Genomic DNA, 24,317 nt, shown 5'->3' with positions numbered 1-24,317 from the left:
CAGGCTCTTCCCCGTCTTTTGGGCAGCTGGGGAAGGTAGAAAGTTTTGGGTTTTCTTTTTTTTAACTTTTCCATGCATTGATTAAAAAAACCCCTACCTTCTCCTACTGCCGTTACTTGGTTTCCATGATTCCTATCTCCTGGTTTTTCTTTTAAAAAAAATCCTCACCAGGCCCGCCGGGCGTGGCTCCGCGGTTGAGCGTCGACCTAGGATCCGGGCGATGGGTTCGATTCCCGGTCAGGGCACAGGCCCGGTTGCGGGCTCCATCAATGACTCTCTCACCACTGATGTTTCTATCTCTGTCTCTCCCTCTCCTTTCCTCTCTCTGAAATCAATAAAGGTATATTTAAAAAAAAAAAAATCCTCACCAGAGGATATATCTTTATGGATTTTTGGATAGAGAGGGAGGGGCGAGGAGGGGGCGGTGAGAGGTGAGAAAGAAACGTCTGTGTGAGGGAAACGTCCTCCATCGGTTGCCGCCCCATCCGCACCCTAAAGGGGGATTGAACCTGCAGCCCAGGTATGTGCGCTGACGGGGTGGAAGCCCAGCCTTCCGGCGCCCTGGGGCGCTCCGCCGCTGGGCCTCCGCCAGGGCTCTCCCGCTGTTCTAACTCAGCCTTCCTCAGTCGCCTGTGCAGCGCCCCCATTCTACTCACCACAGCCAGGTCTGGGTGATTTCACTCAGAGGTTCAGCTACCATCTGTTTCAGGGTGACTCCCCAAACTATGGCTCCAGCCGGACCCCTTTCCTGAGCTCAGACCTGCTTACTGATCATCCGCAACTGCACCTTCCCCAGTCTTCCCGGTCTCCCAGATCTGTCTCTCCTGTCTGGGTGAAGGACTTCACCATTCACTTAGCCAAGTCTGCACCTGGAATTCCTCTAATATATGCAGCAAACATCTGTTGGGTATTTCCTATATTCTAGGCAGTATGCTGTGGGCTATTGGGCAAGGTATAGAAGTGAAAAAATAATCGTGAACAGGATACTGGCTTACGTGCTCTGATTTCCCACCTCTCTCTCCCTCACTTGGTGTAGACATCACATCCTGTTATTCTGCTCCTAATAGCCATAGAATCTGGTCCTTCCTTTCCATTCTCACAGCCACTAATTTAGTTCATAATTTCTTGCCTACGCTTTCAGGATAACTTCTTTTTTTTCTTTCTTCTTTTGAATATATCTTTATTGATTTCAGAGAGAGGAAAGAAGAGGGAGAGAGAGATAGAAACATCAATGATGAGAGAGTCACTGATCGGCTGCCTAGCCCGCAACCCGGGCATGTGCCCTTACGGGGAATGGAACCCTGATCGCCTGGATCCTAGGTCAATGCTCAACAGCTGAGCTATGCCCGGCTGGGCAGGATAACTTCTTAAGTGGTCCCTCTGCCTCTCTTCTCTCCATCCTCCAGTCAGTTCTTACACAGCTGTCATGATGATGTGAAATCCTGTGATGACCCTCGTCTTCAACAGGATAGTCCTTTACAATGCGCTCCTTCCTTCCATTGCCCCTTGCGCTCTGGTCATGTCAGAGTGGTTAGCGCTCCGGCTTTGGAGTCCCATAGATTGGTGTGTGCATGTTTTGCTCTGCCATTTACTAGCTGCGAGACCTTGTACAAGTTGTTTTTTATTTAAACCTTGCTGAGACATAATGAATTCTCTGCACCCACCATATTCTTTCCTGCCTCTGCCTCTGTGCATGCTGCTTCTGCCTTAAATTCCCTTGCTCCCTTATCTCGGTGAGCTGCTATCCTTCGAGAACCATTTCAGTGGTCCTCCACTCTGTGATGCTTTCCCTGATCTTCCAAAGTAAGGTTAGTTTCCCTTAGTTTTGTGTCTCATATTTTGTTACTTCCCTTAATGTGCTTAACATATTATGTAATCGTGTGTTTACCTGTTTGACTTCCCAGCTAGGCTGAGCTGGAGTTCAAGCCCATGTGTAATCAGGTTCTTACCCTAACAGTGAGTGCAGTGCCTGACCCATGGTAGGCCAGTTATTGAATGTCTGAATGGCTTTAATTGATATTCCCTCGTACTGGATTGTCCTCTGGAACAAGTAAAATAAGCCCTTTAAGAATGTGAATTGTAATAACAATTGACAGTTATTGAGATCTTACTATGTTTTAAGTATTTTATGTGTATTGAATCATGTAACTCTCACAACCCTTTGAGATAGGTATTGTTATCCCCATTTCTACAGATGAGGAAACTGAGGCAACTTGCCCAGCTGATTGGTGGTAGATCTGGGATTAAATCCGAGAATGTTCTAAAACCTGTGCTCATCGCCACTACATAATCAACTCTAATGTCTTCTACTTTCTCCCCAAAGCCTTCTCCAGTAATTTTTTTTTCCCTTGTGGTGAACTTTCTTTAAAATTGTTCAAGCAGGGAGGAAGAAATAAATATGCAGGGAGCCCTAATTGTGCATATGCGTGTGTATGCTTTGTTAGTGTTCAAAAAGTACAAAACTTTTTGGCTATGCTGACAGCGTTCCAGGATGGTAACCACAGTGTTGAGGGGCTGGGGAACAGTGGCATGTAATGCATGGAACGGAGTACTTAGCTTAGAGTAGTGAAGCCATGGGTGCCCTCTTTAGGTCCAGAGGGCAGAACAGGCAAATGGGAGGAAGCTTCTTAGAAACTGATTTTTGGCTTAATATGGGAAAGACTTTTTCATAGTTGATAATTAACTGTGGAATTGGCAGTAACATCAGTAAAACTGCTAAATTTGTTTAACAGTATTGTGTACTAGTGACTATGCCAGGTACTGTATAAGAAGCACCTCATTTCATCCTCAAATAACCTTTTGATGTAGATTATCATGATTATTTCCATTATACACATGAGGTTATTGAGGCTCTGAGAGGTGAAGGACCTTGCCTAATGTGCTGACAGTTATACAGTTGGTAAGTGAGAGAGCTGGGATTTGAATTCAGGTGTTTCTGGCCCCAGAGATGGTGCTTGGACCACTATGCTGTCTGTCACTTAAAGCACAAAGAGAGAGAGAGGAAAATTTCAGTATGGGAGGGGTAGTTAGACCAAAGCTTTTATGGTTTGTTTTTTTTTGCTCTAGATTCCTTGGTTCTATGTTAGTGTTTTATAGCAGAGACAGAGCTCCTGTACTTTATATACTTCATTTTGGGCTTGGTCAGAAAATGCAGAGGAAGGCGGATGCATGGCCTTCATAAGTTTGTGGTTTAACAGGAGAGGTGGAACATATTCCCATGAAAGAAATAATATTAGGAGTAATATGCCTACGAACACATGAGAACTGTGTCCTTACTGCTGAGGAGGTTATGTGTTAATGAGAAAGGCTGAAGTTAGCCAGGGGGGCTTCCTGAAGGAGGTATATGGGCCACTTTTTTTTTCTTCTGCTAGATTCTGGGATTGGCAGGAGATGGATGAGTGCAATTGGATGACCCCTCCCCTACAATTGTTATGGCTCATAGAGAGTCTCAGGCCTGGTGGCAAGTAGATCTCGTTGAATTTCATCTCATCTGTTGGTAAGTGCTACATGGAATACAATATTGATGGTTCTGAAGGCATGTAGGGGGTACTATGATTGACTAGTGATGTCCCTCACAATCTCAGGCTTGGAAGGAAATGCTAGGACATGTGCCATGTATTTGCAATAGCAGATTTCAGGGCTGCTTTCTTAGATATCTCATCTCCTCTGTTACTGCTATAGCCCAGGTTATCATCTCTCACCTGGACTAGCTCATGGTTTCCTACTTAATCTCTCTGCAGCCATTCTGATTTTCTCCCTTCCAATCTGGCCTCCATTCCAGTCTGTATTCCCAATGGCTGCCAGAGTGAACATTTCAAAATGTGTATGTTAAAAAGCCCTTTCCTGGCTTTCTTACTATAAAGGCCAACTTCTCAGCATGGTGTGGCTTCCACCCACCTCCCCAGCAGCATCTCCAACCATGCTTCTTGCTTGGTGGTATTTCCTGTTGAAGGGCCTTTGCATGTGCCGCTGCTTCTGTTAGGACACCTTTTCCACTCTCTGTCTTGTGAATACTTGTCCTTCAGTCCTCAGCATAGGTTTTATTTAAATCAGACTCATTTCCTCTAGAGCTCTTACCTCGTTTATAATTACACATTTATCTGTGACTTTTGGTTGGTTGTCACCCTCCTTCATGAGACTGTAGCTCCAGGGGAGTAGTAGCTGAATCTGCTTTTATCAACCTTTCATCTCTAGTGCCCAGCTGTAAATAAACTTGGCTCAATAAATATTGCTCGAATGAGTAAATGATCTCTAGTAGCCATTAAATAAATATGGTTTCTCTTCTCACCACCTTCCTTATTCCTACAGTTCCTACTCTTATTTATTTATTTTAAATCCTCACCCGAGGATACCCTTTCCATTGCTCTCCAGAGAGAGTGGAAATGGGGGCGGGGGGGGGCCGGGGGGAGAGAAACATTGATGTGAAAGAGACACATCGATTGGTTGCCTCCCACATGTGCCCTGACTGGGCCAGGGATTGAGCCTGCTACTGACGTACATGCCCTGGGCTATAATCGAACCTTGGACTGTCAGTCTGCGGGCTGATGTTCTAACCACTGCTCAGTGGTTAGAACTGGCTGGGGCTACAGTTCTACTCTTTGGGCCCTGTCCTTGTTCACTCTTTTCTGAAGCTAGGCAAGGCGAGGAAAGAAGGCAGAATATGGCCCACTCATATTTTAGTTTTTTTCTGGTAGGTTTGTTTGACATTTAAGTGATCCATGAATTCAGATTTCTAGGTTCTTTCTGACCTTTAACTAGTTAAACTTAGATAATTATATATGTAGCTAATTAGACACTTTGCCACAAGGACAGAGATTTTACCTGTCCCATGTTTTCTGGAGATGGGATGTGTCTAGGGATGGGTAACATTTCTCAAATGCAGAACTGCTCAAATTCTCTGAGGTAGTTGATGCAATGACTGTATTGATCACTGCCTGTTGGAGTGAATGATGCCCAGCCTGATGTTCAGGCCACTATTGGTTCCTCCCTCCCCAGGGATCCTTTCCCTTTCCCTCTCCTCCCCAACTCAGAGGATTAAAGACTCTTAAGCCACCAGGTACTGTGCTGCTCCCATGCTTTCCTGCTGTGCTCTTTCAGAGTCAGTGGCTCTCCTCATAAATGGGTGTGTGCAGAGGCTGGAGTGCCAGGCGTGCAGGGTGTCACTGGGTTCTTGTGGCAGGGACCAGAGTCCCACTGGGGCTCATACCCTGCAGAGAAGATGCTTCTTCCTCTCTCCTTGCTTCCCGCGGTGCTGCTCCAGCTTACTGCTTCGTGGCATCCTGGTGGGAATGAGAGGCAGCAGAGCCTGGCTCCCTGTGAGTCCTAAGGCCAGACACCTCTCTTGCCCATCTCAGCTGTCAGGCTGCAGAGAGGGCCTCAGTAATCCCATGCTATTGGTCAGGTCCCTCTCTAGGAATCTTGGAGAAGATTCAGAATGATCAGATCTGAGCGCTCATTGCAAGTCACATCCTGACCTTTAGATGACAGGTTTTTTCTGCTTTCAGAGGTCTATGTCATGCTCACACTCCAGGTGGGACAGTGACAGCTTCTGAAGAGGTCAAGATCTGCTCCTCTAGACTGCTGTTGGTCACACGGTGTGGCTGATGCCTCCTCAGTTGGGAGACACACTCAGAGTAGTGGCTACAACAGCCACTTTACAGGGCCACTTGTCTGTGTGTCACTGGGCGTAGTGTAGGAGCTGACATCAGGGAGGGTTGGTGTGACCTTGGGTCCTGAGGCAGTTACAGGAATAGAGATGGGAAAGGAGGAACAATTCTAGAACTGTACCAGCTTGTTAGATGAAGAATTTGGCACTGTCCCATCCCTGAAGCTAGAAACCTTGGATTCGAGTTGGACTCCTTTCCACTCTTTCCCCTCACGTCCTAGTCCTGTTAACATCAAAGCATCCTTCGTATCTGTCGCTTCTCATTCCCACTGCTTCTGCCCTAGTTTGAGCCTCATCTCCTTTCAGCTGGATGGCAGCCTTCTCAGTGGTTTTCCTGAGACCAGTCTCTCATTTCTCTAATCCAGCCATGCCACTCCTGCCAGAGTTCTCATCCTAAAAAAAGGTCACTCTGTGCCACTTTTTTTCACTAAAGCCGCTGCCCCCCCCAACTGCTTTGCTACAGGGCAGAGTCAAGGCTCTTAAGCATGGTCTACCTGGCTTTCCACCCCAGCCCCACCATGTGTGCTGGTGGCCAGCACTTCAGAAAACCTTGTCTGCACATGGTGCTCCCTCTGCCTGGAATAGCTCTCTCCACTGTCAGACCTCCTGTCAGCCCACGTTACTCCTCTCCTAGTGCTCTCAAAGCAGGGTGTGTTTTCCCTTCTGCCTAGTACTGTTGTTGGGACAGTGTGACCACACTGGGGTCTGTTGGTATATGGTGGGGGTGGGGTGGGGTGTGTGCGTGTGCTGTTAGGTATTTTGGTCACTAGAGTTTTCCAGCTGGGGGTCATATACTGTTTGTTCTTTCTCCATTTGAGGGATAGGAAGCCAGCCTTTTGAGAGAGTTGGGTTTTCAGATCTTTTGTGTTCCACCAAGTATTCAGCAAGCTTTAGGAGATGTGTCTCAGGGAACTTTCCTGGGCACAGAGCCAGAAGGCCTGAGTTCTTGCTGGCAACTGGCAAATTCCCAGCGAAGTTGGTTTGCAGGGTCTAGTCTGACCTAGGTGCTCCATGATGTAGCTCTGACTTTGTCTCTTCTAAGCTGGGTTACTGATTTTCTCTTTGGGTGGGGTCTCTGGGATCTAGGCCTTGGAGCCCAGGCCAATCATGGCCGGAAGACCCATCCGCATAGGAGACCAGCTGGTTCTGGAGGAAGATTATGATGAGACCTATATCCCCAGTGAGCAAGGTAAGAGGCCTGGGGTGTGTTGTAATAGTTCTTTGAGGGCGGGAATTATCTCTGATTTATCTTTGTTCTTCTGATGCAAAGATGGTATGTGCACAGGGCTGCTCAGTGTATTTGGGTTAATCAGGGTTGGCAAACTATATAGCCCATGGGCCTAATCTGGCCTATTGCTTGATTTTATAAATAAAATTTTACTTGCAAAACAGCTGTGCTTACTTGTTCATGTATAATCTATGGCTGCTTTCATGCTGCAAGGGCAATGCTGAGTAGTTTGACAGAAAGCATATGACCCACAGTGTAAAATATTTACCATCTGACCCTTTATAGGAAAAGTGTGCTGACCTTGGATTAGACCAATGATTAATTTTAAATGAAAATATAGTAGGGATATTATAGCTGAGGCCAGGGGAAACCCAATTTCTTAAGAACAAACTACAGCAGTGTTTTTTTTCTTTAAACAACAATAACACTATTAATAGCAATAATAACAAAATTTATTCAATGCTACTATGTGCCATTCTCTGTAGTAAGAACTCTATATGTGTTTCCTCATAATAAGTAATAAGTTAGGTACTTTTATTTTCCCCATTTTACAGATGAGGAAAACCAAGGCACAGAAAGGTTAAGTAGCTTCTCTGCAGTCACACAGTTCTAAGCGGTACAGCTAGATTCCATACCCAGGTATTCTTAAGGGCCTGCACTTGGAAGCACTGTGCCATTTTTGGGAGTGAAGATTCCTTTGAAATTGTCATGAATTATGGACCTGGACACACAGATTTTGCTTATAATTCAGATGGTTTGAGGGTCTGTTGGGGGAGGGGAAGAACTCTTTCACCCTCAGGAGTCCATGGATCCCACATTAAACCCTGGGCTTTGCTTGCAGCATAAGATTTTAGTTTATTTGCCATGTAGAAATTTTTAATTTTCATGTTAAATGCATCAGTCCATTCTCATATGGTCTCTAAGTTTTATATCACAGTTAGAAAAGCCTTCCCTACTCCAAGGATAAATACTTATCCTTTCCTCTAGGTTTGTCCCTACACCATCTGTGGAATAGCTCATCTTTCCCCCATTGGGTGCTGCCTGGGTGTCTTTGGGTCTACTCTCTCCTCTCTTCCATTCTGAGAAGTCTTCCTTGACCCTTTCTAAAGGAGTGCCCCCTCCACCTTGACGTTCTCACTGCTTTTGCCTCCTTCATTACGGTTGCCAGAAACTTTACTTCTCTGTATATTTATCTGTTCATTTCTTTACTGGCTGTTTCTTCTAGAATGCAAGTTTCATATGGGCAGAGGCCAATTCTCTCTCACTCATGGCACATGGTGACTGGGGCATAGGAGGCACTCAAAAACCGTTTGTGAAATCAGTGAATAAATGACTCCCTGGCTGGCCCAATTCCAGCTGGTCCTTTGAAAAAGTGCTTTTGTTTGCTAGTCCCCAGGTTTGTCAACCTCCTGCATGCCCCCTGTTGGAGAGAGAAACATTGATGTGAGAGAGAAACATCAACTGGTTGCCTCCCGTACACGCCCGCAACCTGGGTATGTGCCCTGACTGAGAATCGAACCTGCCACCTTTTGGTGTACAGGATAATGCTCCAACCAACTGAGCCACACTGGCTAGGGCTCTAAATTTTTTATTCCAAAAGAGTACAACAGAAGTGTTAAGAGTTCAGAACATATAGCAAAATTGAAAAGAAACAACTGTCTTCATGGAAGAGAGGTGCAGTGAGTGGGAAGACTGCCTGCGTATCATCTCGCCTTAGCTCAGGTGGCCCTGCTGGAATGTCCTGCTTTCTCTGCTCCTGTGGCACTCAGCTCACCTCTCCCTTACAGCACCCATCACCTGGATTTACACTAATTGTGTGTTGGTCGGGTCCCCAAGGGGCTTAGTCTCCTGTAGTTTTTCAGCACATTCTGGTTTGAGTGACGAGTACTTTTGCACTAAGATTTTGCAGATCTTGGGAGAGCTTGTGTCCTGGTAAGGCTGCTCTCGTTCAGAATTGTTCTAGCTGGGGCTGTGGGGATTCTTCCTGAGGCCCTGCTATACTGAAGTCTCTTGGTCTTATTTTTGTTTTTTTTGCATTTGTTAACTTGGCTTCAGATTATATTCTTGGAGTACAGCAGTAGCATACCTGGGTTCAGATGTGCTATTTATAACTGTAGTTTAAGAACATTATATATATTTATTACATAGAACTAATACCTGCTCACCGAAGAAAATTTGGAAAGTAAAGGCAGAGTAGAAAACTTGTTTGGGGAAAAAACCCTGTTTTTCCTTTACTCTGAGCTCAGTGCTTCTGATATCAGATGTGTGGGGTTTCCCATAGCAACCAGTTCTCTGACATCAGCTGTGTGTCCTCAGTTCAGTTCAGTTCAGTTCTGACACTGTGCCTGCAGTTAGCACCAGTCTCACAAGTTCAAGGCTCAGTCCCACAAGATTGCACAGATGTTAATCAGAAGTCCCAGGTTGTCCTTGGCCCTTTGGGCCGTCAGCAGTACTCCAAGTTCCCACGACCCAGTCCTCAGGTGTGATGACTTGCTATCACGGTCACAAAACTCAGGGAAACACTTATGTTTAACAGCTTATTATATGATAAAGGATGCAGGTGGACAGCCAGTTGAAGAGATATATAGGATGAGCTCTGGGAGGGTCCCTGGTGCAGGAGCTTCTGTCCCCGTGGGGTTGGGGTACGCTGTCCTCCTGGCACATGGATGTGTTCTCCAACCTGGAGGCCCTGGAAACCCCATAGTTTAGGGATTTTTATGGAGGCTTCATCACATAGACTTGATCCGTTAACTCACTTTCCAGTCCCTCTCCCCTCTCTGGAGAATGGGGGGTGAGCCTGAAAGTTCCAAGCTTCTCATCCTTGTTTAGTCTTTCTGGTGACCAGCACCATCCATGAGCCCACCCAAGTCACCTCACTGGAACAGAAGTGCTCCTGGTACTCGGGAAATTGCAAGGGTTTTTAGAAGCTCTGTTTCAGGAACTGGGGTCAAAGACCAAATATTAACAGGAACTGGGGGCAGAGACCAGCATATACATTTCTTATTATTTCACAGGTTGATTGTGACTTTTTTCCTTTTCATCCACCTGTCCACCTCTCTTACTTTTCTACCTTCCTGCCTCTCTTGCAGAAATTCTTGAATTTGCCAGAGAAATAGGTATTGATCCCATCAAGGAGCCAGAACTGATGTGGCTGGCACGGGAGGGCATCGTGGCACCACTGCCTTCGGAGTGGAAACCATGGTAAGTCAGCACTGTGTGGCCCAGATTTGCCCACCAGAGGTGGAGGGAGCCTGACACTGGAGATCAGCGCTAACCAGCCACCTTTTGAAGCCTGTCCTGCCTAGAGCTGGGGACAGCAATGGCTGTTCCTCCACTGCGCTGCCTGATGCGTGGGTCTGAGCCTAGGCCGACTTGATGGTCCCTGTGTGGCAGGGTCCCAGGAGCTGCTGCCTTGGCCAGGTCCTCCTGCCCCAGCATGTCTGTGGATACACTCAGGAGGTGACTGTTATTCCTCGCAGACCGATGTTGAGACCCCGTCAGCATGTCTAAATGGGTGCTGGTGCTGAGAGGTTTGTGATGAGGCTGAAGAGTGCATTTGAGTGATCTCTTCATGAATCTGTTCATATTCGTGTATTTGTTCAGATTTTTGGGTTCAGCTCTTTGGACTGTGAAAAGCAGAGACTCAGTCAGGTTATCTCAGGGAAACAGGTTGATGGCTGAGGAAACAAACTGGCCGAGGCAGGGAAGCTAAAGGAGTTTCGGCCGTGTCTCCCTCCTGAGGACGTGTCCTCTCCTGCTCTTGCTAACGCTGTTTCTGTTCTGCACGTCTGCCCTGTTCTCATCACGTGCACAGGGCACTGTCTCCAAGCTGTCTCCCTAAGTGAGTGCCATAAGTTTACTTCCTACTGTAGTGTGGGATTTCCCTATGCTTGTTCCCAATCGTCCCCACATGTCCTAGGGGTCCTCTCTTACGCTGGCATTGTGCAGTTTTTATGTGCAAAGTATAATTATTCTGTTCTTATCCATCCATTTAATGTGTCGGCCATACTTCAAATGACTATAACTGCAGCCTTACTTATCTCCACTGAAGAATCGTAATCCTTTTAGCTTCTCACCTGGCAGTGTCCCCTGTTCTCTTGATCTTTTTAGCTGCCTTCCCTTGGACCTTCTCCAGCTTCATGACATCTTTTTTGGAGTAAGTCCGTCAGCACTACACACAGTATTCTAGGTGCTGAGGACTCATGGTGGTTTGTAGAATAATGGTTTCTGTCTAGTTTTCAGTATCAACCCTGATACATTTGCCTTGTCTAATAATCTCTGTCTTCTTTTTCCCTATGTTTTTAACTTTGTATGTATGTTGTTTTGCTTTTGGATATGTTTAAAAAAAAAAGTCTTTATTGATTTCAGGGAGAGGAAGGGAGGGAGAGAGAGACAGAAACATCAATGATGAGAGAGTCATTGAGAGGCTGCCTCCAGCACACCCCCTGTGGGGATTGAGCCCCCAGCCCGGGCATGTGCCCTGACTGGGAATTGAACCGTCCGTGATCTCCTGGATCATAGGTTGATGCTCAACCGCTGAGCCACGCTGGCAGGGCTTGGATATGTTTTTTAATGAAAAGCCATATGAGAAATATAATCAGTATAACAACACCTTAATGTACACATACACAATAAATAAATGGCTAGAGTGATGTTAAAATAGAAAGGTGGATGGAAGGAAGGAAACTGTCATTGGTTAAGGCCCAGCTGTGTGCCAGGCTTGTGCCAGCTGCCTTCACACATATTTGCTAGTGGTGGCCAATACTCCCTTGTGCTGTAAGGAGAGTGTGAAGTATTTTCACTTTTTAAAAAAATAAAAGTCATTACAACTTACGTACGCAGTGGTACCTCAATTTTCGAATGTGATCCGTTCCGGAAGACCGTTCACATTCTGAAATGATCGAAAACCGAGGGATCCACAGCCGACAGCTAGGCCTCAGAATCTTGCCCTCAGCGGAAGCCGTGTGGCATGTTTCACTTCCGAGGCGTGTTGGAAAACCGAAGCATTTCCTTCTGGGTTTACAGCGTTTGTAAACCGAAATGTTCGTCCGCCGAGACGCTCGAAAACCGAGGTACTACTGTACGTGTCATCTTTTACCCTTACTCTCAACCCCAAGAGTGATTAATTGGTGAATTCCTTCCAGACCTTTAAAACACACAGACCCGCCCCCAAAACATTTTGTTTTTTAAAAGTAAGTGCTGTATACACTGCTTTTTTATGTCTGGGTGTGAAAGTCTACCTCATTCTTTTACTGCTGCATGCTTTTCCATGCATGGATGGACCATAATTTAAAAAATCCTGGTTTATTTAACCACTTATATTGAAGGGTGTTTAGACTTTTCTCGAAATTGACCATTATGTGTGGGTCTGTCTGGGGAGTCTGCTGTCTTCACTTATCTGTCTACCTTTATACGAATGTCAGGCCGTCGTGATTACTGTAGCTTCATTATAAAACTTGAAATTATTTAGGGTAAATCCTCCACCTTTGTTCTCCATTTTCAAAGTTGTATTGTAGGTCCTTTGTATTTGCATATGAATTTTAGAATCAGTTTGCCATTTTGTACAAAAAAATCCCGTTAGGATTTTGATTGGGATTGCATTGAGTCTGTAAATCAGTTTGGGGAGAGCTGACATCTAAAACCATATTGAGTCTTCCAACCCAAGAACAGGGTCTGTTTCTATTTAGGTTTTCTTTAATAACGCTAAGATATGTTTTGTAGTTTTTAGTGTATATCTTGCCCACATTTTGTTAGATTTATTCCTAAATAGTTCATATTTTTGATGTTTCTGTATATTTAAAATTTTAATTTCCAGTTGTATGTTGCTTTTATGTAGAAATAAAGTTGGTTTTTGTATATTCATCTTATATCTTGCAAACTTACTAAATTCACTTATGTCAGTTCTAATAGCTTTTCTGTAGATTCCGTAGGATTTTCTACATGGGTGACCACATATTCCGGGAATAAGGACATTTTTACTTCTTGCTTTCTAATCTGGATACTTTTTGCTTCTACTTCTTGTCTTCCTGCACTCACTAGAACCTCTAGTATAACTGGGGAGAAGCAGTGACAGTGGACAGTTTTGCTTTGTTCTTTAGGGAGAAGCAGTGAGCCTTTCACCGTTGAGTATGATGTTAGCTGTGTTTTTGTAAATGCCCTTTGTCAGGATGAGGAAGTTCCCATCTCTCCCTAGCTTTCTGAGAGTTCAGATCAGAAATGGATATTGGATTTTATCAAATATTTTTTCTGCATTTATTGATAAGATCATATGATTTTTCTATTTTGGTCTGTTAACAATTATATTGATTGATTTTCAAATGTTAAACTGACCTTACGTTCCTGGAATAAAGTCTGCTTGGTCATAAACATATGTTAGTTGATTTGATTTTCTAAAATTTTGTTACAGATCTTTGCTCCAAACTAATAGTTTGAAGGGAACGAGGTAGATAGAGTTTGGGCATTTTTATTACTGATTTCCAGTTTTTTTTATTCATTATATTCTTTGTTACAAATTGAGACTTCTTTTGTGGCTCAGTAAGTGATCCTGTGTATGTAAATGTTTTATGTGTGCTTGATACAAATCTCAGTTCTCATTTTTTTTTTTTTTAATCCTCACCTGAGGATATTTTTTCCATTGCTTTTCAGAGAGAGTGGAAGGAGGAGAGAGAGAGAGAGAGAGAGACGTTGATGCGAGAGAGACACATTGATTGGTTGCCTCCCTTTCGCCGAGCCTACAACCGAGGTACGTATCCCTGGCTGGAATCAAACCTGGGACCCTTCAGTCTGCGGGCTGATGTTCTAACCACTGAGCCAAACCGGCCAAGGCTCATCTCTCATTTTTGGATACAGGGATCTAAAAATGTCCTTTGTATCAAGCATGTTAACTGTTGCTTATATCTTCCTGTGTCCTTAGTCATTTTTGTCTGGTCTCACTCTTGAAAGATAGTTTCACTGAGTATAAAATTGTTTGTTGAATATGAACAACCCTTTGACAATATTATGCACCATTATCTTCTGACTTCTGATTTTGCAAATAAGACATGTTTTTGTGGTCTAATTTGTTGTTCCTTTATAGGCAAATCAAGTTTTCCTTCTCTGGCTGTTTTTAACTTTGGTGTTTTGTAATTCCTACAGTGTATCTGAGTATGGGTTTATTTTTAATTACCATGCTCAGGATTGGGAGTGCTTTCCTACTCTGAGGACTCATTCCTCTTCAGTTTTGGAAAATTCTCAACCATATCACTTTTCTGGAACTCTGACTAGAAATATATTGGTCCCCCCTTTTTCTTAATCCTCTCTGTCTCTTTAAAAAAATTTTGTTGTTGTTAATTCTCACCCGAGTATATTTTTTCCATTGATTTTTAGAGAGTGAAAGAGAGGGAGGGGAAGAGAGGGACAGAGGGAGGAATAGCTATGTGAGAGAGGCACATCGATTGGTTGCCTCCTGCATGCGTCCCAAATGGGGCTGGGGATTGAACCTGCAACCCAGGTACGTGCTCTTGACCAGGAATCAAACCCTCAACCTTTCTGTGCTTGGGCTTTCTGTTGCTCTAACCACTGAGCAACACTGGCCAGGGCAATCCTCTGTGTTTCTTAACTTCTGTTTCATATTTTAAAAATTACTTTATCTTGCATGCTGCATTCTGGGTAATTTCCTTTGGCATATTTTTAATTCATTATTTGTTTCTTTTTCTGTGTTAAATTTACTGTTTAATCTACCTGTTTTTAAAAAAATATGACTACCAATTTCTGTAAGTTCTATTATGTTTTCTTCAGTATGTCTGGGTTTTTCTTTTTTTTAGAATCCTGTTCTTTCATTGTGGATTCTGCTCCTTCTATCCCTTCTACAATAACTGTAAATGTAGTTATTTAGTCTTCTTTTAATCATTCTCCTGAGCCAAGTTTTGGATGTGATAACTCTTCTCTTTATTGTGTCCCTGTGTTCTGTCCTGGGGAGCTGTTTCTGCACGTGGTTCGTGATTATTTGTTGTGAATTTTGTGAGTTCATCTTCTGTGGAGGTGATTTTCTGTGAGTGTCTCATTCCTAGGTTGTCGAGTGGCTTTATAATGGCTTCTGTCCAGGATTTTTCAGTGGTTTAGCACCAAATTTTCATATTAGTTTCCTGACTTTGGATTTCCTTAACACATTTTCGCCTCTGTACTTACATGTGTCTTGGGGTTTCAGTTATTCATAACATTTTATTTTGCCTGCTGGAACCTGGAGTGGGTGACACGCTTCTTTGTTGTTTCCATGACCCTCTAGGTTATTTTATTCATGGGGAAAGCATTCTTAAGGCCCACAGATGAATGTGAGAGTCTCATTTCCAGTTTCCACATTCATGAAAGCCTAAGGCCGTATTTTGTGTTCATAAATTGACATTAAAACCTGAGTTACCAGGGCCTGTGTCTGGGTCAGATACCAGCCTTGACCTGTCAGCTCCTGTACTTCCTCCTCGGATCTCATGCTTTCCCTGTTTCTGGCACATGAGAACTTCTCTTTCTGTCTGGCTATATTGAAGACCTTTTTTTGTCTTATTTTGTTGTTGTAGTTGTTATGTATTAATCAAGTATTTGTGTTGCCATGGGGTGAGGGTAGTTCCGTGACGCATGTTGCCTGGTTTTGTGTATGTTTCTTTAGAAAAATTTCTACAAGTTGAATTGATGTGTTAACAGATGTGCAGAATTGCCCTGGCCAGTTTGGCTCAGTGCTTAGAGCATTGTCCTGCGTACTGAAGGGTTGTGGGTTCGATATCCTTCAAGGGCACATACCTCAGTTGTGGATTCGCTCCCTGCCCCCTGTCGGGTGCATTTGGGAGGCAACCAGTGGATGTGTCTCTCTTTCCCCCTTCCTTCCTCCCTTTCACTCTCTCTGAAAAGCAATGGAAAAAATATCCTCAGGTGAGGATTAACCAAAAAAAAATTTTAAAAAATGCAGAATTTAAATAGTTAGATAATACCAAATTATTTTTCCATTACAGTTTATCAGTCACATCAATAACACATGATTGTCCATTTAAAAATATCAAAAATTATCAATCCAAAAAATTGTCAGTCTGAAGGCAAGAAATTATACCTGATTGTTTTAATTTGTATTTCCCACATTGTTCAGAGTTGAGTTGGCCATCAGTTGGCCGTGGTTTAGCTTTTGCGATTTGCTTGTTTATACCCTTTGGCTTTTTGTCTATTGTGTTGCTTATTTTTTAATTTTTGTTAAGGAGGTAGAACTCTTTTTTTTTTTTTAAATATATCTTTATTGATTTCAGAGAGAGGAAAGGAGAGGGAGAGAGAGAGATAGAAACATCAATGATGAGAGAGTCATTGATTGGCTGCCTAGCCCGCAACCCAGGCATGTGCCCTGACCGGGAATCGAACCCTGATCACCTGGATCCTAGGTTGACGCTCATCCGCTGAGCCAAGCCCGGCCGGGCAAGGAGGTAGAACTCTTTGAATTTTCCTGTGTATTAATCTTACACCACCATTTCTGCTATTTTCCCTAGCTTCTTGTCTTTAATTTTCTTTATTCTTCCTTATGCACTGACTGAACAACAAGGCAGAAGTGCCCGTTGGCATCACTCCTGTGCATTTATACTAGCGGGTCTACAGTCATAAGTTACTAATTTTTTTGTAAGTTTTTTTTCTGGTAAACTATACATAACAAAATTGATTGTTTTAACTGTTTTTAGACATACAGTTCAGTCGCATTAATAAGTACATTCATGGTATTGTGCAACCATTACACACCACCATCTCCAGAACTTTCATCCTAAACCGAAATTCTGTATCCATGAAATAAGACTCCCCATTCTCCCCTCTCTCCAGCTTCTGGTCACCTCTGATCCATGTTCTGTCTCTATAACTTGTCTATTCTCAGTACTTCATATAAGTGAATTCATACAGTGCTTGTCCTTTTGTGACTGGCTTATTTTACTTAGCATAAAGTCTGCAAGGCTCATCCATGTTATAGCGTTTTTCAGAATTTAATTCCTTTACAAGACTGAATAATGTTCTAGGTATGTATAGACATTTTGCTTTTCCATTTGTCAGTGGATTTTCGGATTGTTTCTACCTTTGGCGGTTATGAATAATGCTGCTGTGAACATTGGCATTAAAACCCATGTTCCCAGGACCTACATACAAATGTCTGTCTGAATCCCGCATTCAGTTCTTTTGGGTATATACCCAGAGGTTGAGTTGCTGAGACATATGGCAGTTCTACTTTCAATTTTTGAGGACCTGCCATACTGTTTTCCACAGTGGCTACACCATTTTACATTCTCACAAACAGAGCACAGGGTTTCAGTTTCTCCATATCCTTGCCAACACTTGTTATTTTCAGCTTTTTTGATAATAGCCATGCTAATGGGTGTGGAGGGGTATTTTAATGCTATTTTGTGGTTTTAATTTTCATTTCTCTAATGTTTAGTGATGTTGACTGTCTTTTCATATGCATGTTGGACATTTGTATATCTTCTTTTTATCTTTTATCCCTGATATTTTTCCTGTTTACTTCTGTGTATTTTCTATTTTATTTGAATAGAAATTGAGTTGGTAGGTTTCATAAGGAGCCCGATTGGGGCTCTACTGGGATTGTAGGAATGAATTAGAGGATTACTGGCTTGTTTACAGACTTGAGTCTATTCAGGAACATAGAGTCTCCCTCTAATTGTTTTGTTCTCCCCCCTCCCCCCTTTCCTGCTTTTCAGTAAAGCTTTATAAAGATTTAGCACTTTGGATTGATTCCTGGGCATTATATCTTTTATATTGTTATTGTGACTGTTGCTTTTACTACTATCTGTGTTAATGGGTTATTTCCTTCTGTTGATCCCACTAGTCGGATTGTCACTTCTTATGAGTTTGGAGGCTTTTATAAAACCAGAGCTTTCACAATGTATCTTTTTCCCTCAGACCATTTATAAAAATGTTAAGCAAGGTCTGTCCTGGATTTTATCTCCAATATACCGTAGCATGTGTACTTAGCTATCTAAAACCAAGTTTATTCCTACACCAGTCTCGCGTGAATTCCCAGGGACCCTGATAATTATGTGTCTCTGTCTAGAGAAGTCCCTAGGTGTCCCAATCCTTCATTCCTGTCTTAGTTAACTCCTTTATTCTTAGCTAAACAGTACCTTTCAATTTTGTGTTACCCTTTCCTGTCTCTCCCTCTCCTCCCACCTTCCTTCCTTCCCTCCCCGACTCCTCCTCCTCTTCCTCCTCACCATTCGTCGTCTTTTTCCCTAAGTAGCTTTGGATTTGAGCAGGGACTGACTTCTGGCCTCAATTCACTCCTAGCCAGGACATCACAGGTGACATTTACTATTTCAACTTTGCCAACGGGCAGTCCATGTGGGACCATCCCTGTGATGAGCACTATCGGAACTTGGTGATCCAAGAGCGAGGGAAGCTGTCAGCTGGGGCCAATAAGAAGAAAGATAGGAAGAAGAAGAAGGACAAGAGGGACCGGAAGGACAGAGAGGCCCCCAGCAGTGCCACGGTGAGTTGGGTGCCAGCCCAGAGCCCGGGGCTGCCACCTGCACGACCTGGGACCTCTCGGTGCACATGGCTGGGAGGGGAAGGACGGCTGGGAGGGAAAGGATGGCAGCTGACGGTCCTTTCTCGAGGGCACATCATCCGATTGTGCCAGTCTTCTGGCATGCTTTCCTTTCGGCTTCTAGAGGAGGTTCCTATTTCTAAATAATTCCTCTCTCCCCCTTGGGAAGCACATGTTACAGACTAGGGCTGGTAAGAAGGTGCTCTGCCGAGGGTCGCGGTTCACAGTAATGGTGAGAGAAGTGATGCCATCTGCCCCCTGGAGAGGGGGACAGGGAGCAGCTGGCAGAGCCAGAGAGCCCAGGGGAGCAGAGTGTCTTCCCTCTCCTCTCAGCCAGGCTTCCCCAGTGTGGGTCCATTGTGTGTCTCAGCGGTGCGAATCCTAGATGTCAGAGGACCCGTAATTCAGCTGTGAGAGCACCTTCAGGGTCCCCAGAGAAAAGCTGTAGGGCTTTAGCCACTCCTGGTTGTCTTTGTTGCCAGTGGCCTAGGCTAGTGATAGATAACTGACATTGGAGTGCAGTGTGATAACCTTGGTCTCAAGTGACTGTTTTTGCTTAGATTTGAAGGTGCTTTTTTGCATTATTTTATTTGTCCCTCTAGTATGTCTGCCCTCAGGAGGCAGAATTATTGCCCTCATTTTATGGCAGAGAAGCTGAGTTGGAGCGATACTGAGGTGAGGCCGGGCTCTCCCGGCGCAATGGCGGCGCAGGGACACTGCCTTTTCCCTTCACCCAGCTGGGGGCAGGCTGGGCACTTTGAGGAGAGCGCAGCTCAGCCAGTCAGGAGCACTGGGACTGTCTTTTCAACCTTGTCCAGTCCACTTGATTTATCCTTTTGCTTATGGTCTTCATCCCCACCAGTGCCCGGTGCTCACTCCTCAGTGGAGATCGCCTGTGTCCAGTCAGTCCTTTTCAAGGTGCCAGTCTGGCATTGGATGGTTGCTCATGAACTCAGCCTTTTACCATTTCTAAGCTATACAGATCCTCCCTCTCTCCCCTCCCCCTGCACATTACTACTCATGGCTCTGAGAAATGAGATAACAAGCTCGTTCCTCCACATAGAGAAAAGAGGACAGATACTTTGCAAACAGGTTGAACTTCCTTACGTCATGTGTTTGAAAGGCAGAGATGGTGATGGGATTTCTCTTGGTCAGGGTTACTTTAATAACATTCAGCACCTGCACAGGCTGTGGCACGGCTGACAGCGGGAGAGGGAATGTAGAGAGGGTTTTGGGGTGGAGGGCTTGGAACTAGACTGAGTTCTGGGTGTGTGGCTGAATTCCTGGAGCTTCCTGTTAGAAAGAATTCCTTATGTAGTTTCAGGAGCTGGGAACGGTTGGATAACACTGTGCTGCCGGTTGGGATCTTAGGGCTCAGGACAGGAGTCTCAAACCTGAGTTTGTCTACGGGGCAGGCATGTGGGTAACCTGGACTCAGGTGGTTTGGACTCTCTGGAGGTGTGTGCTCATGGGCCCAATGGAGTTTAGTGTGAATGCCTTCAGGGTGTTATTGATTTTTTAGGGTTTCTTCTAGCCCAAACATTCTCTGACTGCATGGACCTCTCGTGAACGGTACCAAGTCGAGCCTTTGGTAGAAGACCTGGGCTGTGTTTCCAAGGCTCAGCTCACAGGTGCCCCCTCTTCTCTCCCTTCTCAGATAATTCTGGCAGTCCTTGATGAGGTTGGTGGATTTTATAGAATTAACCAGTCACAGAACTGAGAGCTTGATGGCACTGTAGGGCTAATCTAGATGGCGACTTTCAGACTTTGGTTAGTGGTGAAGCATGCCTTCAGGTCAGTGCCTCCAGAGAGGCCCAGCACATGGAGAAGTGGGACTGCTGTGCTTGAACCTGGGGTGTGATTCTGGGTGATGCCCCTTCCTCATAGCATGTATAGGCTAGCAGCCCTGGGGTACCATGTGGACCCAGCCTATAGGTTCTGTGGAGCAAGGTTGTAAACCATTGATCTAGTCTGGCCTCCTCTTTACAATAAGGAAACTAGGGCCAGAAAACAGCAAAGCTCAAGGGAGCTTTTAGCTTCTCTTCCCTCTTTGGTTTTTGTTTTACTTTAAATGGAGGGTGGGTTTCTTCTAAGGGCTTGCCAAGGGCTGAGGTAGTAAGTATAAATCCGAAGTGCTTTGTCTTAGTGTTCTCTGCATGTTTATATATCCATCTAGGAAACACAGCCTGAGCAGGGACTTCTGCCTTCTTCCTCCTTTCTCCGTGGCCCATCCCCTCTCCCAGCACCTGGGCTTGCTGATCTCGACCTAGACCAAGATGTGCAGGCTAGAAGTGAGGGCTCCTTTAAGAAAGGGAAGAGTCCATGCATGCTTGGTGACACCCCCTGGCCTCTCCTGGGCACCCTGCCCAACAAGCTACAGCCACTCTGCAAAGGCCAAGCTTCCCGAACCTACCAGATCTTTGCCGATGTGGAGAAAATCTTAGGCAGGGCCCCAGCCCAATGCAGGACAGAATTAGGTGATCAGCAGGGTCTGGAGAAACCCCAGAAGCCAACAGAGAAAATCTACCTGGGGTTTTCAGACCCTGAAATAGAAGAGCTGGAAATGAGCAGAAAGCAGAAACTTGGCACTGTGGGCCTCGAGAGCAGTGGGCCACTCCAGGATGGGCAGGCTGTGATAGAAAGCAGGAACCAGGCCTCTGCTCACTCAGAGCTTTCTGAAACCACCAAGGGCCCACAGCTGAAAGGGGAGCCGCACAGCTACAGCATGGCCAAACTGAGCCCCACTGGCCCCGCGGGGGACAAGGGCCAGAGCCCCATTCCCTCAGCATCCCCTGAGGAGGACCCCTCCCTGTCCCCTTGTTCTTACCAGATGCTGCCTGCCAGGAAGAGCAAGCTCTTCTTGTTAGACAGTGGCCCAGCTGAAGACCTGAGCTGGCATGGCGTTTCTGGGGAAGGTGGGAGTGTGGGCTGGGGAAGGAGAAGGAGAGAGCCCCCAGGATTGTGGATGGGGCAGGTCTCCAAGTTTGTCAAGGATGGCCCAGACAGCTCCACTGATCCTGAGGATCTAGGGGCCTCAGCTGAAGATCCACTTCAGGTACTCTCTCTAATGCCACCTGATACTCTGGCATCAGAACTAGCCCAGAATGCCCCATCAGGGAGTCCCCCTGGGGCATCTCCTACCAGTGAGAAGAGACAATCCCCGGTGTATCCAGACCCCCCCAAAGAAGACAGGAAGCCTAGTGTGTATGAGCCTGACTTAGAGAACACCATCGGCAACAACAGTCTGGCTTCTCACCTTGACTCTCAGATTGTGGGTGAGGTGAATAACTTCCCATGGGACCTGCAGAGCTCTCAGGGATCTGGGCAGGGTGTGGGCCAGTCAGGCCCTGGACCCAGAGGTCTACACTTGAGCCCCTTCCTAGTGCCCCAGTTGTCCCACCTGCAGAACTCTGCTGATGAGCAGTCCGAGAGTGAAGACTATTCTGAGGACCAGAGGTTCTACCAGCACATCCTGCAGATGGCCAAGATCTCCAGGCGGCTGGAGGGCCTGGGGCCGCTCGAGAGCATGCAGGAAATGCCGTGCAAAGACCTCTCCAGCATGGTCTGCTGCATGGCAGCTGAGTCTTCCAGGATGTCTAGTGTGGGTGAGCACGAGGCCATCAGAGCCCTGGAGAGGGACTCAAGGTTTCTGGCTTGGGAACCAGAGCTGCTGGAGCATCCTCAGGAGGTGGCCCTTTTCCTGGCTGGGCAGGAAGCCTCTCAGCAAGCCTGTTTCCAGCCAAGCAGCAGCCCTCTCAGGCAGGGGCTAGTCGAGCTGAGTTCCAACGGAGGGCTTGCTGTAGAGCCAGGCAAGATGCAGTTTCTCCACCAGGTAGGCTTCTTAGCATGGCCTCCAGGCCTCAGCGAACGCGGCAGCAAGGGAGCCGGTTGAGTTGTCGTGTTAAGGTAGCCGTCAGGTCTGCTTTCCTATTCTTTGCCCTCCTTTGGTAACTATTGACCCCTTAACTACTCAGGATAGCCATCTTGTGGATGACATATATTTCTTGTTTCTTCTACCCCATCACCTGCCAGATAGGGGTGGAAGGTACCTGGACTTCTGGGGTGGTTCACATGCTTTGGAGATGATTCTTTTTGAGGGTGAACAAGGTAGCACTGGTCCTGGCACTTATGCAGGGTATAGGTGCCTTTTTAGGATTGGGAAGCCTTTCCCATCAGCTGATGATAGAGAGAGGTCCTCCTAATCAGACACCCTAACCCCGAGCTCTGCACTCAGTCCCTCCTTAGAATCACACAGAACTAGAGTTAATCTTGTTACAGGGCTGAGGCCCAGACTCTCTGACCATCCAGTGAGCTGCTTCTGCTCCTTGCTTCCCAGGTTTCCCAGAACCATGTGAACAACCTGGTAAAGCTGTGCAGACCCTGCCTGTGCCTTCACTTCCTCCCCAACTGGGATGTAACCCAAGGGCATGGCTTGCCCTGTCATTTTGACCTTTGTCCCTTAATAAGTCACACCATAGTCTTCATTTAGAAGTCAGGTTGGCTCAGAGGCCACGGGGTCCATTTGAATTTCCTGGCTGTTCTGCTGTTGCCCAGCTATGGCTTTACCTGGTTGTTGCCTCTGCTTCCTAATTACAGGGGTGCACTGGTTCTCCACTGGCCCTACTAACCACTGTGGCACTATAAATACCAGATAGGCCACAGGTTATCCCGCAAGTGTTAATCAGCCCAGTGGCAGCAAGGTATCCTCTCTGAGGGACAAGCCACGCACAGCCCGTGGTCAGGGTTAATGGCCATCTATAGAAGATGACCAGCTAGGAGCCAGGAATGTATAATTTCCCTGCTAACCACTGATTTGGTAAAGGTCTGGAGAACAAAGCCCTCAGCCTGCTTGTCTCCCTCCCTCCATAGCACGTTAGCAAATTAGCTGTGCCAGGAGTCTGTAATTTTCTGTAAGTACAGTGTGGGAGGGATTTTGCTTGCTGCTACTCGTGCTACTTGGGAGGGCGGACGTCAGGAGGAGCAGGCCCTGTTTACTTGTGGTTAGAAGCTTGCCTGGGCTCCCTTTCTTCCCCAACTAGAATGCAGTGTAAGAGGCTGCCTTGGACATAGCCTGGGTTCCAAGCCCATGTCTGCCCCCTTGCTGGCCCTGTGACTTTGGGCAGGGGTCTTGACATCCTCAGTCACCATTGGCTCATGAGGGGAGGATGGTGGCCTGAGGCTGCTGGGAGAGGTCAGTGAGACGTGGCATGGAAGGCGCTCAGCTCGGTGCCCGGTGCTCAGGTAACGGCGGCCAGTTTTATTAGAACCACCTCCTTTTCTGCCTAACGGAGATGCTCTGCAACAGGCCAGGTGACTGGGAATCTACAGAGGCCCGGGCATGGGTCTCATCCCACCTTTCAGAGGACCGTTTGATGCCCTTCCCCTGGAGAAACGGGCCCTGCTCAGAACTGCCCGACGGTCGGCTGCTAGGCTGAGTGAGTGAGAGATGGGCTGCCTGCATGCTCTGATTCTGACCTCTAGGTTCCCCTTTTTTTATTCAGTCCCTGTGGGATTAGAGAGAAATGGACTTTTTGTGTTGTTTTATACATTTTAAATTTGTGAAATTAATTTTAAAGAGCTCTTTGTAAATTGTCCCCAGAACGCTATCCTTGCCTCTGCTTCTAAGCCCAGACTATTGTAATGTGAATCCCTGTGATGATAGCAATTCTGTCACGGTGACGTCGCCCTGGACCACCTGCATGTGCTCCTTGCATTCATGGTCTCATTTGAACTTCTCAACAAACTTGAAGTGGTAGGACAGACATCTTTCAGATGGGTAAATTGAGACTCCAGCAGTGTGTGAGCAGCCCCAACTCTCACAGATTCTTTCTGTCAGCCTGGTTCTCCCCGGCCTTGCTGGCACGGCACCTTTGGAG

General features: G+C 45.9%; 1 protein-coding gene across 8 annotated transcripts in view; it reads left to right on the top strand.

The window, feature by feature from the left end:
- CEP164 (centrosomal protein 164) overlaps positions 1–24,317 on the top strand; it is a 64,745-nt gene that overhangs the window by 459 nt on the left and 39,969 nt on the right. For 6 of the 8 annotated variants that reach the window (XM_081152729.1, XM_081152727.1, XM_081152725.1 and 3 more), the window contains exons 2-5: positions 3,372–3,496; positions 6,752–6,854; positions 9,983–10,094; positions 18,183–18,384. In XM_081152729.1, coding sequence (XP_081008855.1) covers positions 6,773–6,854; positions 9,983–10,094; positions 18,183–18,384 — 396 coding nt within the window. In that variant the 5' untranslated portion in view covers positions 3,372–3,496; positions 6,752–6,772. Of the gene's footprint in view, positions 1–3,371; positions 3,497–6,751; positions 6,855–9,982; positions 10,095–18,182; positions 18,385–22,209; positions 22,274–24,317 lie in introns of those variants that run through there. The other 2 variants (XM_081152726.1, XM_081152728.1) reach the window with 2 other exon arrangements.

This window comes from Miniopterus schreibersii (assembly GCF_964146895.1).
Source record: "Miniopterus schreibersii genome assembly, chromosome: 12".
NCBI classification, from domain to species: Eukaryota; Metazoa; Chordata; class Mammalia; order Chiroptera; family Miniopteridae; genus Miniopterus; species Miniopterus schreibersii.
Note: the sequence above shows the minus strand (reverse complement) of the source record. Positions and strands in the feature narration are given on the sequence as shown.